The following is a 22,564-nucleotide window of genomic DNA, read 5'->3' as shown; positions in this document are numbered from 1 at the left end:
GGGATTGCCAGACCTACCTCCTCATCCATTCGATCATCCATCCATCTCTACATTTGTCCCTCCGTGGGACCATGGACCTTTTTCGAGTGACAGCCCATGAGTTGGGCTGCAGATATGGCAAGACAGTCTTAACTTTCCCTCGTTCCTTCCGTCCGTCCTTGGTTCCTGTCTGCCTCGATATATGTGCCACATTATTTTTAGTTTGCTCTCTTCCTCCCACAATCTCCTTATCTTCTTTTTCTTCCCCTTAAGCATGTTCTTAGATAACAAGACATCGAACAGCAGAGTTACCTTGACGTTAATGTGCAGCAAACGACGAAATAATTAAGTTTCTAGATTACGATTTAGTACAGTTTGCCTGAAAAGGAAGAAAATGGAAAAAGAGAATGGGTAGTTTTGAAACACCAGCTGGAGGGGGCTCCCTATGATTGGCTGACGGTTTTGTGAACATGCTTGTGGTTAGCTGCCAGGCCAATGACGTCATCAACCAATCAGCGGCCTCGCTGACTTAGTGCGCCTCTAACTACCATCTAAGGTTTGCTTCGTGAATCTGATGTTAACGTCGGTCGCTAAATCAATAGTGCATAGTTATGTTAGTTCATAATTAGTGAGTATGTTTGTGAATTCCACCCCAGGATCATATGCTAATAATTAAAGACATGGCAGACGCTCCCCTTAAGACCTTCCAGTGCGGCCCGATCCTTCAGAACTAAATATCGTACAGTGGGGCCATTGGGGCCAAATGCCAGCCATCCCACTAGATTAGGTTTTCATTTTGTTGTTTAAAGAAGGCAAAGATATGTCTATTAATTCAAGTATATTACATAGGAAATCTCCATATTAGATACATATGTGAAAAATCAGGAGCATTTTGCTTAGAGAATCTTGTGCTAATTTGGTTGATAAAAGAGTGTTTATTTTTTGTATAATTTTGTATTATATATTACATTCACATATCCTGTGTTAATGCTTCTTATGCCACACAATGTTTTTCATATGTTCAAAATAAAGGACTAATTTTGGTGTTGTTTTTTACTATAGTGTCATTTAAACACCCTGATATGCGGCCCTCCATTACATACGATTCTTTAATAGTGGCCCTTCAAGTGAAAAGATGGCACACCCCTGACTTGCTGGCTTTATGAATTTGGACAAATCAGAATTGTTTATGACCGATGACATTTTGCGAATGAGGAATAATGGCACAAAACTTAAATGTATAGTACAAGTAAAGTCAGACACAAAATTTTTCTTCACCAACCTTGTAGTGTGATAATGAAATAAGCTCTAACCTTCAGTGGTCCAGTGCAGCATGACTGATTTTTTTTTCTTTTTTTCTACAGTAGAGGAAATAGTTCAAGGGCAAAAAAAAAAAAAAAAGGAAACAATAAGGAAAAAAAAGCCTGCTAGTCACTGCTCCTACAAAAGAGTCAAGAGGAGTGGCCGAAAGGTAGGTCAATTTTGGGAGGAGAGGTGTCCTGATACCCTCCTCTTGAAAGAATTCAAGTCGTAGGCAGGAGGAAATACAGATGAAGGAAGATTGTTCCAGAGTTTACCAGCGTGAGGGATGAAAGAGTGAAAATGCTGGTTAACTCGTGCGTAAGGGATTTGGACAGTAAAAGGATGAGCTTGAGTAGAAAGTCGTGTGTGGCGAGGCCGCGGGAGGGGGGGAGGCATGCAGTTAGCAAGTTCAGAAGAGCAGTCAGCATGAAAATATTGATAGAAGATAGAAAGAGAGGCAACATGGTGGCGGGATTTAAGAGGTAGAAGACTATCAGTAAGAGGAGGAGAGCTGATGAGACTTAGACTCCACTCTGTCCAACAAAGTTGTGTGAGCAGAGCCCCCCCACACATGATATGCATACTCCATATGAGGGCAGACAATGCCCCTGTATATGGATAGCAACTGTGCAGGGGAGAAGAACTGGCAGAGACGATTCAAAACGCCCAACCTCGAGGAAATTCCTTTAAAAACAAGCTTGACCAACACTTCCTTCAACTTAATATTAACTAAAGTAGAAATGCAAAGTTTTGGAGCTATCTGATTGATGTAGAATCACTTAAGATTAAGGACAGACCACCTATAGTCTGGCTCAGCTAAATGTACGGTTGTGTCTGTGCCCTGAGAGGAACAAGCAGGAGTACAGTGTTGCCACGTTTTTAACCCCACGTTGATTGCGTCTCTCTCTCTCTCTCTCTCTCTCTCGTGGCATTACTGCCACGAGGATTTGAATGTATTTTTTTCTTACTTATGTCATCTTTTTTAACGTACATTCCTTCACGATATAATCTAAATATAATTGTGAAACTACTTACACATCCCAAAACGAAAGGGAAACTCAATAATAAGTATAACATTTTTTTAGCAACTGTAAAATATGTATGCCACGTTTCTTTATTTGCTTATAAATATCTTGTCCATAATAAGTTAACTGTTCTTTCATACATTATAATATTAAGATTAAATGTGTATGCATATTTGCTGATCATGTTTGCCATGGTTTTACTTATATTAGAACATTTCTACATCGCGGGCTAGGAGACACACGGCAAGGCTGCACAAGGGGACCCCCTATGCTGAACCCCCCCCCACAACCGCACATTTAGCCAAGCCAGGCTTTAGTCTGGACCATGGGATCTGTGTGGTCTGAATTTCTATGTAAATCTCTCTCTCTCTCTCTCTCTCTCTCTCTCTCTCTCTCTCTCTCTCTCTCTCTCTCTCTCTCTCTCTCTCTCTCTCTCTCTCTCTCTCTCTCTCTCTCTCTCTCTCTCTCTCTCTCTCTCTCTCTCTCTCTCTCTCTCTCTCTCTCTCTCTCCAAAGAATATCTCCACCACCACTGTAATACATGCTATTGTACCTTACAGGATCGTCTTCTTCACCTCATCCAAGTTCTTGAGCATAACCTGAAGAATTTGAAGGTGGAGAGGAAGTGGTTTCTTGGCACACTGAGGGACCATGCACGCCTCTTCAACAAGGAGGTCAGTTTTGCAGCTTGTGTTCTCACGGTTGACATCAAATTTGGACTTCCACTTCCCTCTGGTGGGGTTTAGTATTAAATCTCTACAGGTGCTTACAGGCATTTGTTAAGGCTTTCTCAATTGTTTTATATGTAAAGGAATTTTTATTATGCCTTTGGTGTAATTGATTGCATATTTGACCAGACTGTTTTCTTTGAGGTAGGACATTATCCATTAAACTGCAGCAGGGTTGTGGTGAGAGTACCCTGTGGTGTGGCAGTGTTGAAACTAAAGGGGCTCCTTGGGTTACGACGGTCTCGACTTACGACTTTTTGTGGTTATGACGCGGTCCTCATAAATGATTAAATAATTCTTGTTTCAACTTCCGACGTTTGCTTCATATATACGAACTTTGCGCGGGAACTAGTTTGTTGAGCGTGGCGGAAGAATACGTCGTCACCAAGCATTGCACTGAGGCTGGCGCGTTGTTTACATTCCGCTCGTATGCCATTTTGTTTTGTCATTCTTTTGCTCTCTTTGGTTTATGTTCTTTTTTCACTGACTATTGGCCTTCATTATGTCTCCCAAGCATAAGGCAGGCTCTTCTGATGGCAGTGCTTCAAAGAAAAGAAATGAAATCACAATGGAAGTAAAATTAGACATTGTGAAGCGATTGGAAAAGGGAGAAATGGTGATGAACGTTGGTCATGTGCTCAACTTTTTTTTGTTACTGTTTTTCATTTTATTATTTTATATATTTATGGCCTACAGTACCCTCTTGAGTTTCGCGCTATCCGAGTTTCGTGATCCTCGAGTTTAGTGCTTAGTCCTAAATTCTTACCATCATGACTTTCGCGCATTACCGCCACGACTTTCGCGTTGCTTTGACACGTACGGGTCACGTCTACCTACCGTCAGCATCATGCGTGCTGCCTTAAAAGGCGGTGTCCAACCATTGGGGCTATGAGCAACCGCGGTTGCCCGTATGCCAAACCAGGAGCGAGTTGTTGGTTGTCCTTATGAATGGAAAACGGTTGTGAGTACGAGCGTGGGTACGTGGGTACTGAACGGCTGCATATAAACAAACAGACGACGGCAGTGGCTGAGGAGTGAGGAGCAGTGGAAGATGGCCCACCAAGAGACTCGTAAAATGGACTGGCAGAGCTGCTTTGCTTACTACTTGATTAACAAGATAAGAGAACACCCCGTGCTGTGGAATCACAGTCCAAAAAACTTTTTCTCAAGTCTTTGAAAACTATAGATCTCCCAGTGTTGTTTTCCTTTTCTTCTTCTTCTTTTTTTGACCTGTAATGCATGGCAGCTACGGTGAAAAGTAATAATGAAAAATTGCAAAAGGGCATAGAAATGCAAAATCAGGGAAAGAAAAAGACAGAAAAACACCTAAGTTCAGGGTGAAGTGTATAAGTGCAGACTGTTAAGTAACTAAGGGCCGCTTTCACAGTCACTTTGTTTGTTTTGATCGTTACCAATGGTGGCGATCGCTGCTTAGTATTTCACGTGAAACTGGCCGATGGGGTCGTGGCGGCTGCAAACGAAGCGAGAAATGATGAGAGTGTATGGTAAGTGCGGGGCTAGGCTAACCCCGCAGCCGCCACCACCCGATCGGCCAGTGTCACGTGGAAATACTATAGTGGCGACCGCCGCCATTGGTAATGATCAAAGCAAACAAAATGACTGTGAAAGCGGCCCTAAGTGCATGTTGTGAAGTATAAAAGTGTGGAGAAGGAGGACCTAAGAAGCGATACAAAGCGCTACAGGTTAAAAGAAGAAGAAAAAGGTCCACTACACTGGCCGGTGTTGCGAGAAATATCTCCCCGATGAAATTAATCACTCTCCTGTCCACCACGCATGCACGCCGTGGGAATACACAGCATTAAAAGTATTAATTTGCCTGGTTTTGTTCTAGTCTGTCTGCTTGTGATCTTTGTGAGCTCTGAGGGAAATATGGAAACAGTAGACAAGTTGAACCTCTCTGCGAGCTATTTTATGCGGTGGCAGCAGCAGCGGTTTACGTTCAATAGGCATTGAAAAGTCAATCATGATATTAGTGATTTCATGATTTTTAACAGAAGGAGTTAGCAGATTATTTCATAACACACAGAAAACTACCAGAAAAGTATAGGTTTGTCCAACTGTCCCACGGGTGACCACGAGCGACAGCCCTTACTTTAGCAGACGACACCACCTGGTGTAAAATCGTGTTTTTTGTCACTTTTTCCTCTTAATACTCCTATCTCCTTTACCCTATCAACAATATATAATCATAAGTCCCCAGCTACTTGTACAATCAACATTCCCTGCACTTTTCACGTAAATTTGATTGATTTTCGATTTTTTGCCATTAAAAAAAAAAAGAGAAAATTTAACCTTTAACTTGGTCCATTTAACCCTTTTATTGCTAAACGCTCGCAGCGAGCGTTAGGTGTATTTGCTGGTGGTGCTAAATGCTCGCTGAGAGCTCCACCCGCACTCAAATCTCCCGCGTATGAAAGCGTTCCAACACTAATTCTCACAACACAGGATTGCCAATTGAGTGGGTTCTTCACTAAATTTGGTGGAAAATCATATCAGCCCAGCACGACAAATCTACGGACGAGTAACTGGTGGATGTTCTTGCCCAATGTAGCAGCATTTTTCCATAGCTTCACCTATCACCTGACTGATTCTTTGACCAAATAGTTGTAACTATTGCAATTGGCAATACTCCCTTGCCAGAATCTGAAGGAGAGATGTCCGCAGTTCCCTCAATATGGCTGATCATCCCGCACGCACCGACGTAAGTGTTAACATTCAACACTCCCTGAACGTGCATGTACGTTTGCAAGAGAGGCATGCATAACCGACTCCTATAGATCTGGACCTCCTCTTTCCAATGGTGGTTTTGGTTTTTAGCTGTAATGAATAGTTTTTGATATACAGAGGTTTAACCCCCATGGCGTCGGAACATTTCCCACCCGTGACCCCCCCCAGCGTCGGCACTTTTCAAAAAAAAATTTTCTCCCATTATGTCAGAAATGATGAAAAAACATAGGTTTAAGTCATGAAAAGTGTCAAAAATGACATCTGAGTCACGGTGTGTGTCGTAAATTGTCGCGTCGTATATGTACGACGCCGACGCTGGGAAGGTGACTCAGCCTGTGTAGTACATGTACGACGCCGACGCTGTGAGGGTTAAAGAGATCCCCCATTGGGCTGCCCGACTGCACCTGAGGGGATAGTCGCGTCCGCACCGCATGCAAGGAAAGGGTTAAACCCACGCCAGACATTTAAAATTTGTGCTACGAGGGAAACATTGCTCAGGGATTATTTCCTGATGGTAGAAGAATGTTTTTAACCCAGTTTTGCAAAATGCTATATTTTGACCAAAACACCCCCCCCAGGTGTCGCGTACCCCCTTAACCCTTTCACTCCGCAGGATGTATATTCATTCCTGGTCACCAGCTTTGGCCAACCGCTCCCATCCAGTGGGGGTGTAGGTTATCTCATTTATCACCTTTACTGACATACAAGGGGTGTAGGTTATCTCATTTATCACATTTACCGACATACAAGGGGTGTAGGTTATCTCATTTATCACATTTATTGACATACAAGGGGTGTAGGTTATCTCATTTATCACATTTACTGACATACAAGGGGTGTAGGTTATCTCATTTATCACCTTTACTGACATACAAGGGGTGTAGGTTATCTCATTTATCACATTTACTGACATACAAGGGTGTAGGTTATCTCATTTATCACATTTACTGACATACAAGGGTGTAGGTTACCTCATTTATCACATTTACTGACATACAAGGGTGTAGGTTAACTCATTTATAACATTTATTGACATACAAGGGGTGTAGGTTATCTCATTTATCACATTTATTGACATACAAGGGGTGCAGGTTATCTCATTTATCACATTTATTGACATACAAGGGGTGTAGGTTATCTCATTTATCACATTTATTGACATACAAGGGGTGTAGGTTATCTCATTTATCACATTTACTGACATACAAGGGTGTAGGTTATCTCATTTATCACATTTACTGACATACAAGGGGTGTAGGTTATCTCATTTATCACATTTACTGACATACAAGGGGTGTAGGTTATCTCATTTATCACATTTACCGACATACAAGGGGTGTAGGTTATCTCATTTATCACATTTACTGACATACAAGGGTGTAGGTTATCTCATTTATCACATTTACCGACATACAAGGGGTGTAGGTTATCTCATTTATCACATTTACCAACATACAAGAGGTGTAGGTTATCTTATTTATCACATTTATTGACATACAATGGGTGTAGGTTATCTCATTTATCACATTTATTGACATACAAGGGGTGTAGGTTATCTCATTTATCACATTTACTGACATACAAGGGGTGTAGGTTATCTCATTTATCACATTTATTGACATACAAGGGGTGTAGGTTATCTCATTTATCACATTTATTGACATACAAGGGGTGTAGGTTATCTCATTTATCACATTTATTGACATACAAGGGGTGTAGGTTATCTCATTTATCACATTTACTGACATACAAGGGGTGTAGGTTATCTCATTTATCACATTTACTGACATACAAGGGGTGTAGGTTATCTCATTTATCACATTTACCAACATACAAGGGGTGTAGGTTATCTCATTTATCACATTTACCAACATACAAGGGGTGTAGGTTATCTCATTTATCACATTTACCAACATACAAGGGGTGTAGGTTATCTCATTTATCACATTTACCAACATACAAGGGGTGCAGGTTATCTCATTTATCACATTTACCAACATACAAGGGGTGTAGGTTATCTCATTTATCACATTTACCAACATACAAGGGGTGTAGGTTATCTCATTTATCACATTTACCAACATACAAGGGGTGCAGGTTACATCATTTATCATATATACCGACGTACAAGGGGAGCATGTTATCTCCTTTATCACATTTACCGACATACCTCATTTACCTCATTTACTAACATACAAAGGGTGCAGGAAGAAACTTTCATATTTCAAGCAATTTTCAAATTCAAAACATACGTCAACATTTATTTTTAAAAAGATAAAAAAACAAACTCAGGTGGGACATATCGCAATAGGCAGTCAACAAAGACACGGTACCATGTCGCAATTCATCCACCCTTTGTTTGTAAACAACTCCCGCGCAGGCGCAAATTGGATAGGATGTCTTAGGATACGTAGATGGCTGATGACACCACACCGAGTAGGACACATAGCAATGATAAGTTCAGGTTCAATAAAGACATAGGCAAGAATTGGTTTACCAACAGTGATGGATGAGTGGAACAGACGTAGAAGTCATGTGAGGAGCGCCAACACAATAGATACATTCAAGAAGAGGTTAGATAAGTTCTTGGATGGGAGGGGTATGGGGCCTTAGTTTGGTGCCGTGGTTTGGGCAGCATGTTGCGCTGTCTCGCGAGACCTCCTTCCTCCTCCTCCTCTTGTTGCGGGGGCCGGGAGCCCGACGGGTGGGTGGGGGGGTGTCAAGGGAAGGCAGAGCCCTCCCCCTGGTCAAGAAGGTGAGGGGGTCGAGGCGGGGCGAAGCCCCCCCTTTTAGCTTAGGTCTTGTTGGTTTTCCGAAAAGGAACTGCTGCTGCCGCCATTAGAGGGTGGTAACACTGCAACAGAAAATGCATAACTGACAATTGGGGCAGGCCACTCGGTTACTGGAGTGAGCGGAAGCCCACTACTGCAGCTCACACCACACTGTCATGGCGTCGTGTAAAAAGTCCCGCCAAGCAAATAAAGCGACTTTGCGCCTGTGCGTCTCGTTCACGATACCTTACCAGGATTAAATAAATGAACGATCAATAATTATCGCTTAATTTTATAAATAAAGACGCTTATTGAAGTAACTATTTAGCAACGTGTATAAAAATAATTGTAAGAAGTCCGCAGTCACTTGTTGCCATGACAACGTTGACCACTTTCTTTTCTGTGATCGGTGATCAGAAGTTAGTTTGTGAAGTTCCGATCGCCACAGTCCGATTACCTTTTACAGAGATGATCCAATCTTTGCATTCCGATCGCCAATTGCTGTTCCGATCAGATCGGAAGATTGGACGATCAGACTGATGATCGGAAGTGCCCAGCTCTGATATATATATATATATATATATATATATATATATATATATATATATATATATATATATATATATATATATATATACTGGTAACTCGATTTACGCGAGTTTGTTTTACGCGTTTTTTAAATAAAGCGGGGTCAAAAATCCAAATAAATGTATAATTTACACGTTTTTCTCACTTATACGCGATATTTTATGGAGTGGCCACCAGATGTCTCACGCAACTGGACTCACACGAAGCCGCGGCCACACAGCTGAGCTCAGTTCTTCCCGCATGCCACTTGAACAACAATACAGTACCCACGCTGCCACGCTACTCAACGATAGGGGTGGGCAGGTAACGGTACCAGTACCGGTCCTATCGGTACCAGCTATATGGTACGGTACCGGTACCAATACTAGGCAGGCGCTCATGCTGTCCCTCATTTCTTTCTTAGACGAGTGAGGCTGAGACTGAGTGCCTGATTGGATATCTCGGTGATATGGATATTCTCTCTCTCTCTCTCTCTCTCTCTCTCTCTCTCTCTCTCTCTCTCTCCACTGAAGGTATAACACGCACCTTTTTCACTTAAAAAATGCCTGAAAGTTTAGCCCTGCGCGTTATACGCTGAATTTACAAATTTTTAATGATTTTTTTGCTTCTTTGGAGTGTTTTTAAAGGTCTGTGTTTCGTCTTATCCAATAACAACTGCAAACTTCCCTTTATTATTGTTAATGATCCTTCATAGTCCATGGCTGTCTTATAATATGTTACCATAGAATACAGGGCGATCAAATAACTACTATACAAAAATTAAATCAGTGGAGGATCACCCATGCCTTGCTGTTATCTCGTTTTCCTGTCGGGCGCCATTTGTATGATCCTGATCTTGATGTCACAGCTGGCTTATGATTGTATGACTAAGGAGCAGTACAAGCTACATAAAAGAATCATATTGGAAAAAAATATCCATGTGTTCATTATTAATTATTAATATTAGTGAGAATAATGGGGTAAATTTGTTATCAAACTGTACATCATGAGTCTTGTACGAGGAGTTATTTCACGCCCGGCCGCCATTTGCATTGTTTACAAACCACACAACCACACCCACACAACAAACAGCTGCATGCCGCGTGTCACCAGAACCGCGTGAATTGTGTCTTGCCTTGTTGTCTGTCATAACCTACGAGTGACTGTGAGAATAATATGTTAATTATGATCTCAGAAGCTGTACATAATCAGTATGTACGAGGAGATATTTCTCGCAACACCAGCCTGGCCACCATTTGCATTGTTTGAAAACCACAGAACCACACCCACACAACAAAGAGCTGCATGCTGCGTGTCACCAGAACCGTGTGAATTGTGTCTTGCCTAGTTGTCTGTCATAACCTACGAGTGATGGTGAGAATAATATGCTTATTATGATATCAAGCTGTGCATCATCAGTATGTTTACGGGGATGTGTTTCTCACAACACCAGCCCGGCTGCCATTTTCATTGCTTTACTCAAGGACACTTGTCAATTCAAGCAGTAAAGATTACACCAAAAGTATATAAATTTCGGGAAACTGTACATTGTCAATGTTCTTTAACCCGTACATATTTCTGAGCATTTTAAGAACTTTTTTCTTTTCAAAATTGTTGTCTTAAAGTTTGGGTGCGTGTTATACGCTGCAAAATCTGGTATTTATTTTTGACAGAAACCTACCTCTTGTTTGATTTACATTATTTTTGATTCTACCTCTTCAAGACGCAATACTCATATATATATATATATATATATATATATATATATATATATATATATATATATATATATATATATTATATATATATATATATATATATATATATATATATATATATATATATATATATATATATATATATATATATATATATATATATATATATATATATATATATATATATATATATATATATATATATATATATATATATATATATATATATATATATATATATATATATATATATATATATATATATATATATATAGTACTGCAATGGAAGCAGCTCAAGGGCACTAAAACAAAGAAACAACAAAAAAGCCTGCCAAGCACTTCTCCAACAAAAGAAAACAGAACAATAGGCCAAAAGAAAGGTCGATTTCAGGAGAAGAGGTGTCCTGAAACTCTTCTCTTGAAAGAGGTCAGGTCAAAGGCAGGAGGAAATACAGACAAAGGAAGGCTGTTCCAGAGTTTATCAGCAGAAGGAATAAAAGAATGAAGATGCTGGTTAACTTTTGCATAAGGGATATGGACAGTATAGGGGTGAGCAAGAGTAGAAAATTGAGTGCAGTGGGGAGGGGAGGAGCATAGCTGGGGCGTTATCGCGATAAGTTATTGCTATACTTTATCGCTGATAACAAAATCGGGTTATCGGCCATCCGCTACTTATTTAAATATATATAGGTATCTTCGTTACTTTTGTAACCAAACTAGTGATAATCGATACTTTTTTCCGCCTCTCAGAAAAAAAAACACCGTTGTCTCCTCCCTACTGCGCATGTGTGGCCCGGTGTTGTATGAACAAACTTCAGGGTATGAAATATCTTCGGTGAAGAGATGTCATACTTAGATCATCAATATTAAAACACTAGGTTATTTTTTTATGTTAGATTAAAAAATCACTATATCAAAGAGAAAAATCATTTAACTTTGCCCAAAAAATGATTTTTCACTGCCTCAAATTTGATATTCCATATTCATTTGTGAGCATGCCATGGTATTGAAGGCACCCGGTGTTGTGTTATTTGGTGTCCCATCATCAAAAGCGCCATTACAAACACTGGTCTCATGAACTGCGCCTGTTCAGACCAGTAAGCGTAGCCCTGTACAGTCTCACAAAGCTTTTTAACACATTAAGAGTTGCTGGAAGGCTGAATCAGACAAACAGTACCACCATCCTCGCTATTTCTAGAACGACACTCTGTACATATAAATACAACTCATACAGAGTGTCGTTCTAGAAACAGCGAGGATGGTACTGTATGTCTGATTCAGCCTTCCACCAACTCTTAATTATGGTTAAAAACCTTTGTGAGACTGTACAGGTCTACGCTTGCTGGTCTGAGCATGCGCAGTTCACGAGAGACCAGTGTTTGTAAACAAAAGAGCCAGTTTTTGACGGTGGGGATGCCAAATAATACAACACCGGTGCAGGCGTTTCTAGTATTACTGTCCATAGGTACGTGTCAACGTGTGGTTTTCAGGTTTTGTAAGTTTTCTAAAATACAGATGATGAAAATTTGAATTCATCTATGTTTTTCTATTTGAAATATCAATATAGTATCGTTTTCGCCTATCGGACTTATTGCTAGCTAGTATCGGAATTGTGGATTTATATCGGGTATCGGTTATCACCTATATTCGTGTCTCCAGTTAACGAAAATTGATTATCACCGATAAGGTTTTTCATTATCAGTTATCGGTTATCGGGAATAAGGTTTTCTGTTATCGTGCCCAGCTATGGGGAGGAGGCATGCAATTAACAAGTTCAGAAGAGCAGTCAGCATGAATAATTGGTAGAAGATATAAAGAAATGCAACACTACTTCGTTGGAGTAGGTAGGAAGACACCTACCGAACGGGCGCAAGCCACTCCTGGTGAGGCATATATGGGAAGTGAGGAGGGTGCTGAAGCCCTCCATAGACCCTTCCCATTACTTCATTAACCATTTCCCTATTGTCTAATCTACACCAGAGAGTAGTTCAGCATGCTCTCTAAAGACAGATCCTCTCTCTATCCACACCACACTACATTCACACAACACTCACACCTTTTCCCGAATTTCAAAATTCAAAATGGCGTTCAACAACAGTGCCTCAGAGTCACTGCCTGGGGGGGGGGACCACAAATTCCCCCAGGGAGGACTTCCCTTCTGGCTGCCGACCTGAGAGGTCTCTTGATAACTCCTCGAACCTTTTTCTTATCAATTTCAGCAACATTCGCGGTCTTCGTTCTAATTTTCCTTCTGTGGAACACCATCTCTCCTCTAAACCTCACCTTCTCTTCCTCACCGAAACACAGGTTTCTGAGGCTACTGACAGCAATCTCTACTCTGTTCCCTCCTACTATCTCTATCCTCAATTTCAATCCAAAGCTGGATGTTGTGTCTACGTACGCAACGACATCACTTGCTCTCGTGCCCACGACCTTGACTCTTCTGAATTTTCCACCATCTGGTTAAGACTTCATTGTCATTCTATTACTAAATACATCTGTGCTATTTATCTTTCACCTAATTCTACTAACTATGTAAAATTCTTTGACTACCTGAACTCTAAAGTGGAGCACATCTTGACCCACTCTCCCTTTGCTGAAATCTCCATCCTAGGAGATTTCAATGTTCACCACCAGCTTTGGCTTTCATCCTCTTTCAATGACCAACCAGGTGAACAAGCCTACAAGCTACAACTTTGCTCTCCTCAATGACCTAGAGCAGTTGGTTCAGCACCCTACACGTATTCCCGACTGTCTTGGAGACCGGCCCAACATACTAGACCTCTTCCTTACCTCTAACCCTTCTGCTTACTCTGTCAAACTGTTCTCTCCGTTGGGCTCCTCCGATCACAACCTTATTTCTGTATCCTGTCCTATCGCTCCTGTACATCCTCTGGACCCACCGAAGAGGCGATGCTTCTGGCATTTTGCTTCAGCTCGGTGGGACGACCTGAGGATGTACTTTTCCGATTTCCCGTGGAATGATTACTGCTTCCAGGAGAGAGACCCCTCTGTATGTGTGCCCAGCGCATCACAGAGGTGATTGTCTATGGAATGGAGGCATACATTCCACATACTTTCTCTACTCCCCATGCTAAAAAGCCTTGGCTTAATCACGCTTGTTCTCGTGCTGTCAAAGATAGAGAGGCAGCTCACAAAAGATACCAGAGCCTTCGAACTCCCGCTAACTATGACCTTTACATTTCCGCCCGGAATAGTGCCAAATCTATTCTTCGACTTACCAAAAACTCCTTTATCCATAGCAAATGTCAACACCTTGCTTTCTCTAATTCTTCCAGAGACTTCTGGCACTTAGCCAAAAATATCTCCTCCAATTTCACTTCTTCCTCTTTCCTGCCTCTTCTTAACCCAGACGGCAGCACTGCCGTCTCTTCTATCTCTAAGGCTGAACTCTTCGCTCAAACTTTCTGTAACAACTCCTAATGATGTTTTCTATGCCCTCTCTGGCCTCAACTCTCAGAAGGCTTATGGACCTGATGGAGTGCCTCCTATTGTCCTTAAAACTGTGCTTCCGTGCTGTCACCCTGCCTGGTCAAACTCTTTCGTCTCTGCCTATCAACATCTACCTTTCCTTCCTGCTGGAAGTATGCCTTCGTACAGCCTGTGCCTAAGAAGGGTGACCGTTCCAATCCCTCAAACTACCGCCCTATAGCTTTACTTTCCTGTCTATCTAAAGCTTTTGAATCAATCCTTAACTGGAAGATTCAAAAGCACCTTTCCACTTCTAACCTTCTATCTGATCGCCAGTATGGGTTCCATAAGGGTCATTCTACTGGCGATCTTGCTCTCAGTTGCACTAGACATATCGAAAGCCTTCAATAGAGTCTGGCACAAGTCTTTGCTTTCTAAACTGCCCTCTTTCGGATGCTATCCTTCTCTCTGTACCTTTATCTCTTGTTTCCTTTCCGGCCGTTCTATCTCTGCTGTGGTAGACGGTCACTGCTCTTCTCATAAACCTATCAACAGTGGTGTTCCACAAGGCTCTGTCCTATCAGCCACTCTCTTCCTGTTATTCATCAATGATCTTTCCATAACAAACTGTCCTATCCACTCATACGCTGATGACTCCACTCTGCATTATTCAACTTCTTTCAACAGGAATTACATGACTCCAGGCTGGAGGCTGCAGAACGCTTAACCTCAGACCTTACTATCATTTCCGATTGGGGTAAAAGGAACCTTGTGGCCTTCAATGCCTCAAAAACCCAATTTCTCCACCTATCAACTCAACACAATCTTCCGAACACCTATCCCCTATTCTTCAACAACACGCAGCTGTCACCTTCTTCAACACTAAATATCCTCGGTCTATCCTTAACTCAAAATCTTAACTGGAAACTTCACATCTCATCTCTCACTAAATCAGCTTCCTCGAGGTTGGGTGTTCTGTATCGTCTCCGCCAGTTCTTCTCCCCTGCACAGTTGCTATCCATATACAGGAGCATTGTCCGCCCTCATATGGAGTATGCATCTCACGTGTGGGGGGGGGGGTTCCACTCACACAGCTCTCTTGGACAGAGTGGAGTCTAAGGCTCTTCGTCTCATCAGTTCTCCTCCTCTTACTGATAGTCTTCTACCTCTTAATTTCTGCTGCCATGTTGCCTCTCTTTCTATCTTCTATCGATATTTTCATGCTGACTGCTCTTCTGAACTTGCTAACTGCATGCCTCCCCCCCTCCCGCAGCCCCGCTGCATGCGACTTTCTACTCATGCTCATCCCTATACTGTCCAAACCCCTTATGCAAGAGTTAACCAGCATCTTCACTCTTTCATCCCTCACGCTGGTAAACTCTGGAACAATCTTCCTTCATCTGTATTTCCTCCTGCCTACGACTTGAACTCTTTCAAGAGAAGGGTATCTGGACACCTCTCCTCCCGAAATTGACCTCTCTTTCGGCCACCTCTTTGGATTCTTTTTGTGAGCAGCAAGTAGCGGGCTTTTTTTTTTTTAATATTGTTTACTTTTTATTGTGCCCTTGAGCTGTCTCCTTTGTTGTAAAAAAAAAAAAAAAAAATGCTGCAGAATTTAAGAGGTAGGAGACTGTCAGTAAGAGGAGGGGAGTTGATGAGACAAAGAGACTTTGATTCCACTCTGTCCAAGAGCTCTCTTGGTTTAACCCTTTCATTGGTAAACGCTCGCAGCGAGCGTTAGGTGTATTTGCTGGTGGTGCTAAACGCTCGCTGCGAGCCCCACCCGCACTCAAATCTCCCGCGTATGAAAGCGTTCCAACACTAATTCTCACAACACAGGATTGCCAATTGAGTGGGTTCTTCACTAAATTTGGTGGAAAATCATATCAGCCCAGCGCGGCAAATCTACGGACGAGTAACTGGTGGATGTTCTTGCCCAATATAGCGGCATTTTTGCATAGCTTCACCTATCACCTGACTGATTCTTTGACCAAATAGTTGTAACTATTGCAGTTGGCAATACTCCCTTGCCAGAATCTGAAGGAGAGATGTCCGCAGTTCCCTCAATATGGCTGATCATCCCACACGCACCGACGTAAGTGATAGCATTCAACACTCCCTGAACGTGCATGTACGTTTGCAATAGAGGCATACATAACCGACTCCTATAGATCTGGACCTCCTCTTTCCAATGGTGTTTTTTTTTATTTTTAGCTGTGATGAATAGTTTTTGAGATACAGAGATTAAAAGAGACCCCCCATTGGGCTGCCTGACTGCGCCTGAAGGGATAGTCATGTCCTGTCCTGTGCGCAAGGAAAGGGTTAAATGTGTTTCTATTGAAACACATTTAAACACCCTGATATTCTTCTCATCTTTCCTGATGTAGTGAACCGTTGACTCAGTCATACTGTAGTGGCGGGCTACAGCAACGTAACTCCGTCCTTCCTCTATCATACCGAGAAGTTTCACCTTCTGAATCGTCAGGAACTTTCTCTTCTTCTTTGGCTCACGAGAAGCCTTAGGTGATGGGCGTTTGGGTGGCATCCTTGTTATGTGGAACACCGTACACTGTAGGGAGACACGTGGAACTGAGACAGAACAAGGCGAACAGCTTCTCTCCCTGCGAGATGCGAAACAGCGAGATGCTTCTAGAACACAACAGCCAATCAGTGGCCGAGAAAATAATACCGACGCTCTGATTGGCTGAATCGGTACGTACATCCATTCTGTCGTGATGCGTGAGATTTTAACTCATAAAAATTGCTGTGAAATGGCAAAAATATACGCGATATCAAAATTAATAGGTCTTATAGAAAAAAGCGCGAAATACCGGGACTGCAAAAACTGAACCGCGATATCACAGGGGTTTACTGCTTGATAGCCCATGCATTCACTATTTATTGACCAATTGCAGTGGTTCTAGTCTTATTTCAATCCTTATTGCTTGCTCTTTAAAATGAAAGTAACAAATTTTATCGTGGTTCTATCTGGTTCATGCATATTTATGCCTCACCTTTAGGAAGCGTTTTCTCAAAAGTGATTTTTTTTAAAGAATAACTGTATTTTGAATGCTATCTACTTTGTTACTAATGATCAGTTTTTGCTGAAAATTTAATTTTGAGCACATAATATCTTCACCCTTTATATATGGTAACGCTGACGTCGGCGTCCTGAAGCGCCCAGTGCAATATACGGCGACGCCTATGTTGGCATCTTTATTACATTTAGCTTTATTTGGTGCTGAGTGATCCCGTATTCTGTTCTGACTCTACCTTGAGACTCCGTATATGATACGGTGTCTTATTTGACTCTCAATGTTATTATAGTGTAATGACGTAAGTGTGTCTTACGTGCATTTGTACTTGACAGTAACGGTCAATTCTAACAAAATAACAAAAATAATGAGAAAGAAATGATATATGTGTATGTGTGGAGTTGTGGAGTTCCTCTTCCTTTGAGTTGCCAAGTGGCTGGATAGTGAGTGCTTATCTCACCAACCCCTCGGCTCAAGGACGCGGCCTCCCCTCCCTGCCTCCCTTTCATCCATCCCGCTGTCTCTGTTCTCTTTCATTCTTCCTTCCTTCCTTCTTTCCTTATACCTCCTCCCCCCAGAGTGTGTGTGTGTGTGTGAGTGAGAGAGAGAGAGAGAGAGAGAGAGAGATCTCTCTCTCTCTCTCTCTCTCTCTCTCTCTATCCCTTGTGTGTGTGTGTGTGGGTGTGAGTGCGAGAGAGAGCGAGAGAGAGGGGGGGGGGGGGGGGAGGCACCTCTTCAACAAGTTTCAACTTGCTGATCCTCGACCCTTGCCTTCCTTTCTAACCATCTAATCAGTGTGTGTGTGTGTGTCTGTGTGAGTGAGAGAGAGAGAGAGAGGGGGTGGGGGGGGGCACCTCTTCAATAAGTTTCAACTTGCTGTTCCTCGACCCTTGCCTTCCTTTCTAACCATCTAATCTGTGTGTGTGTGTGTGAGAGAGAGAGAGAGAGAGAGAGAGAGAGAGAGAGAGAGAGAGAGAGAGATGCGCTCTCCTTCTCTCTCTCTCTCTCTTCGTATCCCTTGGTGTGTGTGTGTGTGTGTGTGTGTGTGTGTGTGTGTGAGAGAGAGAGAGAGAGAGAGAGAGAGAGGGGGGAGGCACCTCTTCAACAAGTTTCAACTTGCTGTTCCTCGACCCTTGCCTTCCTTTCTAACCATCTAATCTGTGTGTGTGTGTGTGTGTGTGTGTGAGAGAGAGAGAGAGGGGGAGGGGGGAGGCACCTCTTCAACAAGTTTCAACTTGCTGTTCCTCGACCCTTGCCTTCCTTTCTAACCATCTAATCTGTGTGTGTGTGTGAGAGAGAGAGAGAGAGAGAGAGAGAGAGAGAGAGAGAGAGAGAGAGAGAGAGAGAGAGAGAGAGAGAGAGAGATGCTAATCTCTTGCAAGTTTCTCTGTATATTTATGCTTACATCTCAAAATTATCAAATAATTTATGTTTCTCTATGTGCACCATTTAATTTTGCATGTTTTTATATATAACACATGATGATTATGTTGAGATTATGGCTGAAAACTTGTTATAATCAGAAGTGACGTTTGAAATTTGGCGCGCACGGCCAGCCCGGATACGGGGTGGGGCGCCGTTTTCGCCTGGCCGTAGTGAAGGGGTTAAACTAAATAATGGCTGTTGGAATTTGTCCTATCTTTGTTGTAAGCATGCAAAATATTTCCTGAAATTCAATTTTCCATTTCAGAAAGTTAAAAAAATATGTCTGAGAAAATAAGTGCTTGTCAAAAATCAGCTAATTAGTGTAGAATTAATCCCTACAGCCAAATTGTAGGGACAAGACCAAAGAACATGCCCAAGAAAAATGAAATCAAATTACACGATAGGTACTGAGTACATTGGTTTAAAAAAAGGCAATTTAAAAAAAAACTTTTTATAAAGTCATCATTTTTCAATGTAGAAAGTTGAATATTGGTCAGAAGTACTATATTCATTATTATGCCATTAAGTGAACACAATTTCAAGATGACTGGTTGATTTTGATTGCACCACCAAGAGTAACTCTTGGCTTACGCCCTTAACCCGGTAGCAGCGGGGATCATGTGTCCCTGTCCGCTGCAATTGGCATGGATTTTGCCTTCACTGATAGCCTGTTAACACATACTCCCCGGTCTTTCTCTGCCTCTGTAGTGGATAGTGGAGTGTTTCCCATTTGGTATTGGTATGATGGATTTCCCCTCCTAATTTGCATGGCTTTACAGTTTTCTTCATTGAATTGTAGCAGCCACTTTTTGTTCCATTCCTGTAGCTTGGTGATGTCTTCTTGTAGGAAATCCACAGTCAAGGGGTTAATGGTCCCTCCAAGCGAGAAAAATGAGAAAAAATCACCCCTCACACAAACCATTTCATAATAGGGTGAGGTGGACATAACTCGTACACGGTCACGAGACGTACAAAGGCCGTCTTGTCGAAGCAAAGCTTCGTGGAAAGTCTTGCTTCCTACAGAAGAAAGAAAATGGGACACCAATAGCTGACGCAGCCATCTTGTGCCGCAAGCCTTAGGCCTGAAAATGCTAGGCGAGTTTTTAATTATCGAATTGTCTGATGCAATTTTCTTGCCTCACAGTATAGTGTATGGTGATTGTGAATATGTCTTGACTTTGCTGGTGAAGGTTTTCATCGCGAATATGATCATATTGAAAAGATATTTGCATGGAAAGATATTGTTGTGCCGAGTTTTTGTGTTCACGAGAATCCCGTAAACAAACATGTGGGCAGTTCATGAGTCGTACAGCTGGTGGACGCAAAATGTTATTGTAAAGCCTGGTTACATTTGACGAGCATAGAAAACCACCTAAGCCGTGACCCCCTGGTCACGAGCCGTACAGCAATTGAAAAATTAATAAAACCTTCCTATGGAGAAAACATATTCTCTGGGGAAGCTCAACAGATACTCAAAGAGGAATCCCATTTCCTGAGGAGTATTATGCACTCTTTGTATCGCCTGTTAGGGCAAATACAGATTTTTAATGAATATTTTTCCAACTAGTAGTACGGGTTGTGTCCACCTCACCCTATATATTAAAGCATTTGTGATCAGATTATGTATCATCTATTTTGGGGGGGTTATATCATGGCACAAATTTGGCCCGTCGCTGCTACACAGTAAAGCCACAAATTTGGCCCGTCGCTGCCACCTGGTTAAGACTACCCACATGCTGTCCTGAAGACCACCCATTAACCTGGACTCTAGTGGAAACTGTCCAAGTAAATCAAGAACGAGCTCTGGAGGGCAGCATGAGCCAAGAAAAGATGGCACCACTATAAAACACTTGCCTGTGCTATGACGGGCTGGGGCTGACTACCATCCAGACCCCTCAAGAAAGCCTACCGGCTGGCACGTAAAAAAAAAAAAAAAAAAAAAAAAAAAAAAAAAACGATTGACTCCTTTAAAAACAAGCTCAACCAACACTTCCTTCAACTTGATATTACCTAGAGTAAAAGTGCAAGGTTTTGAAGCTATCTGATTAATGTAGAATCACGTAAGTTTAAGGACAGATCATCTAGTCTGGACCATGGGGTCTGTGTGGTCTGATTTCCTATGTAAATCTATGTAAATCTGCAAAACTATAGTCAAACACTTCATATTTCCCCACACTGGGCGGGAAATGAGGTGTTTTCACTACAAAACGGCCTATGGCCTGAGAGAGAATGAGGTAGATAAAGAGAGGTCAAAAATAATGAGAAAGAAACAACATACACATGTGTGTGGAACTCCTCCTCCCTTGAGTTGCCAATCAGCCAGGCAGCACACTATCTCACCACCACCTCTGGGACCCAAGGTTGCATGGGAACTGAAACCCCCCCTCCTTGTCCCCACCCCCCACACCCATCCCTCCATCAAGGCAAAGACCCTTTTTCTGTAACCCTCCTCTGTATGAATAAAGATGGAGAGAGGAGACAGCAGAGAGGAGGCAGGAAGGAAGAAAGAGAACAGAGACAGTGAGATGGGTGTGATGGGGAGGCAGCGAAGGGAGGCTGCAGCTCCCATGTGAGCCCGCGTCCTAGAGCCGAGGTGGTGCACTAGCCAGCCACTTGGCAACTCGAGGGAAGAGGAACTCCACACGCATACACGTATATAATTTCTTTTCATTATTTTGTTAGTTTCTGATAGAATTGATTGTTACTGTCAAGTACAAATGCGCGCAAAGTACACTTATGTTCTTACACAATAATGACATTGAAAGTCAAATAATATATCATATACGACCTATATCCTAAAAACTATCATACAATATCCAGGAAGAAATAATTCATATGCTGGCTAAAGCAAGCCAGGATGCAGTATATGCATCCTCGGATATGGTACGGGGCACGCAAGGAAGCAGTATACACATCCTCGTGCTGAAGGGGTTAAACGCCATCTCCTTTGAGCTGCCCGCCCTCTTCGTAGTGGTAGGCATCCACCCAACATCTTGGTCACAACAACAACCAGCAGTCAGTTGAGGGCAAAGTGTAATATGCAGGAAGCTGACCCAAACACCTGGCCCTCCTAATGTTCGGGGTGGTCGGATTGTCGAGATGCATCACGCCCTAATGTTCTTTGATAAATTTTTTTGAAGGTGAAACTGATACACCCTCATCAGATATGCAGCAAATATTGTAATATAAATAGATTTTTTAAAAAGTTCAATTTTGCTTGATTTCACAGGGCTTTCATGCAAAAAAGATTTTCAAAGAGGAGAACCTTGCATTGGTCATTTTTTTTTCTCATTTACCAATAAATAAAACTGAGAATGATCATCTACATTTTTATTAACAATACAGTCGTCCCTCAAATAGTATGGGGGTTAGGGACCCAGGACCCCCGTTCTATTCGAAAATCCGTATAAAATTAGTGCTCCCCATAAAAACACTGCCTGGGCTGCGTTTGAGAGGGAATCGAGACTCTGGGAACGTCCCGAGTGCTCTCAAATGCGTGACGCTGCAGCACGGGTTGCCAACTCGGGACGTCCGCTGCAGCCCGGTTTGAGGAGGTGGAGCGCCTCTGTGCTGTGATGACGTCATCAACAAATATAGCGGCCCAAACAAACACATATACAGTAATCCCTCGTTTATCGCGGGGGTTAGGTTCCAGAACCCCCCGCAATAGGCAAAAATCCGCGAAGTAGCGACCTTATATTTATTTTATTATTTATATAATTTATATATTATATTTTATATATATTATTTATATAAGTACGCATGTCTGTGAATCTCGCCACAGCCCGAGTGAACAAGGTCACCCAACCACTAGTTTCTCAAGAGATTCAAAGTT

The 22,564-nt window shown here is 42.2% G+C and overlaps 1 protein-coding gene and 1 long non-coding RNA gene across 5 annotated transcripts in view; both read left to right on the top strand.

The window, feature by feature from the left end:
- The window catches only part of LOC126999223 (uncharacterized), a 133,620-nt gene that overhangs the window by 17,834 nt on the left and 93,222 nt on the right, over positions 1 to 22,564 (top strand). For 2 of the 4 annotated variants that reach the window (XM_050861555.1, XM_050861554.1), the window contains exon 3: positions 2,866 to 2,979. In XM_050861555.1, the coding sequence (XP_050717512.1) occupies positions 2,866 to 2,979 (114 nt within the window). Of the gene's footprint in view, positions 1 to 1,343; positions 1,451 to 2,865; positions 2,980 to 16,103; positions 16,365 to 22,564 lie in introns of those variants that run through there. The other 2 variants (XM_050861557.1, XM_050861556.1) reach the window with 2 other exon arrangements.
- On the top strand, positions 6,467 to 8,322 carry LOC126999224 (uncharacterized). The gene is made up of 4 exons (XR_007753153.1): positions 6,467 to 6,788; positions 6,957 to 7,081; positions 7,501 to 7,710; positions 7,753 to 8,322. It is a non-coding gene; the product is annotated as an uncharacterized LOC126999224 (long non-coding RNA).

This window comes from Eriocheir sinensis, chromosome 16, assembly GCF_024679095.1.
Source record: "Eriocheir sinensis breed Jianghai 21 chromosome 16, ASM2467909v1, whole genome shotgun sequence".
NCBI classification, from domain to species: Eukaryota; Metazoa; Arthropoda; class Malacostraca; order Decapoda; family Varunidae; genus Eriocheir; species Eriocheir sinensis.
Note: the sequence above shows the minus strand (reverse complement) of the source record. Positions and strands in the feature narration are given on the sequence as shown.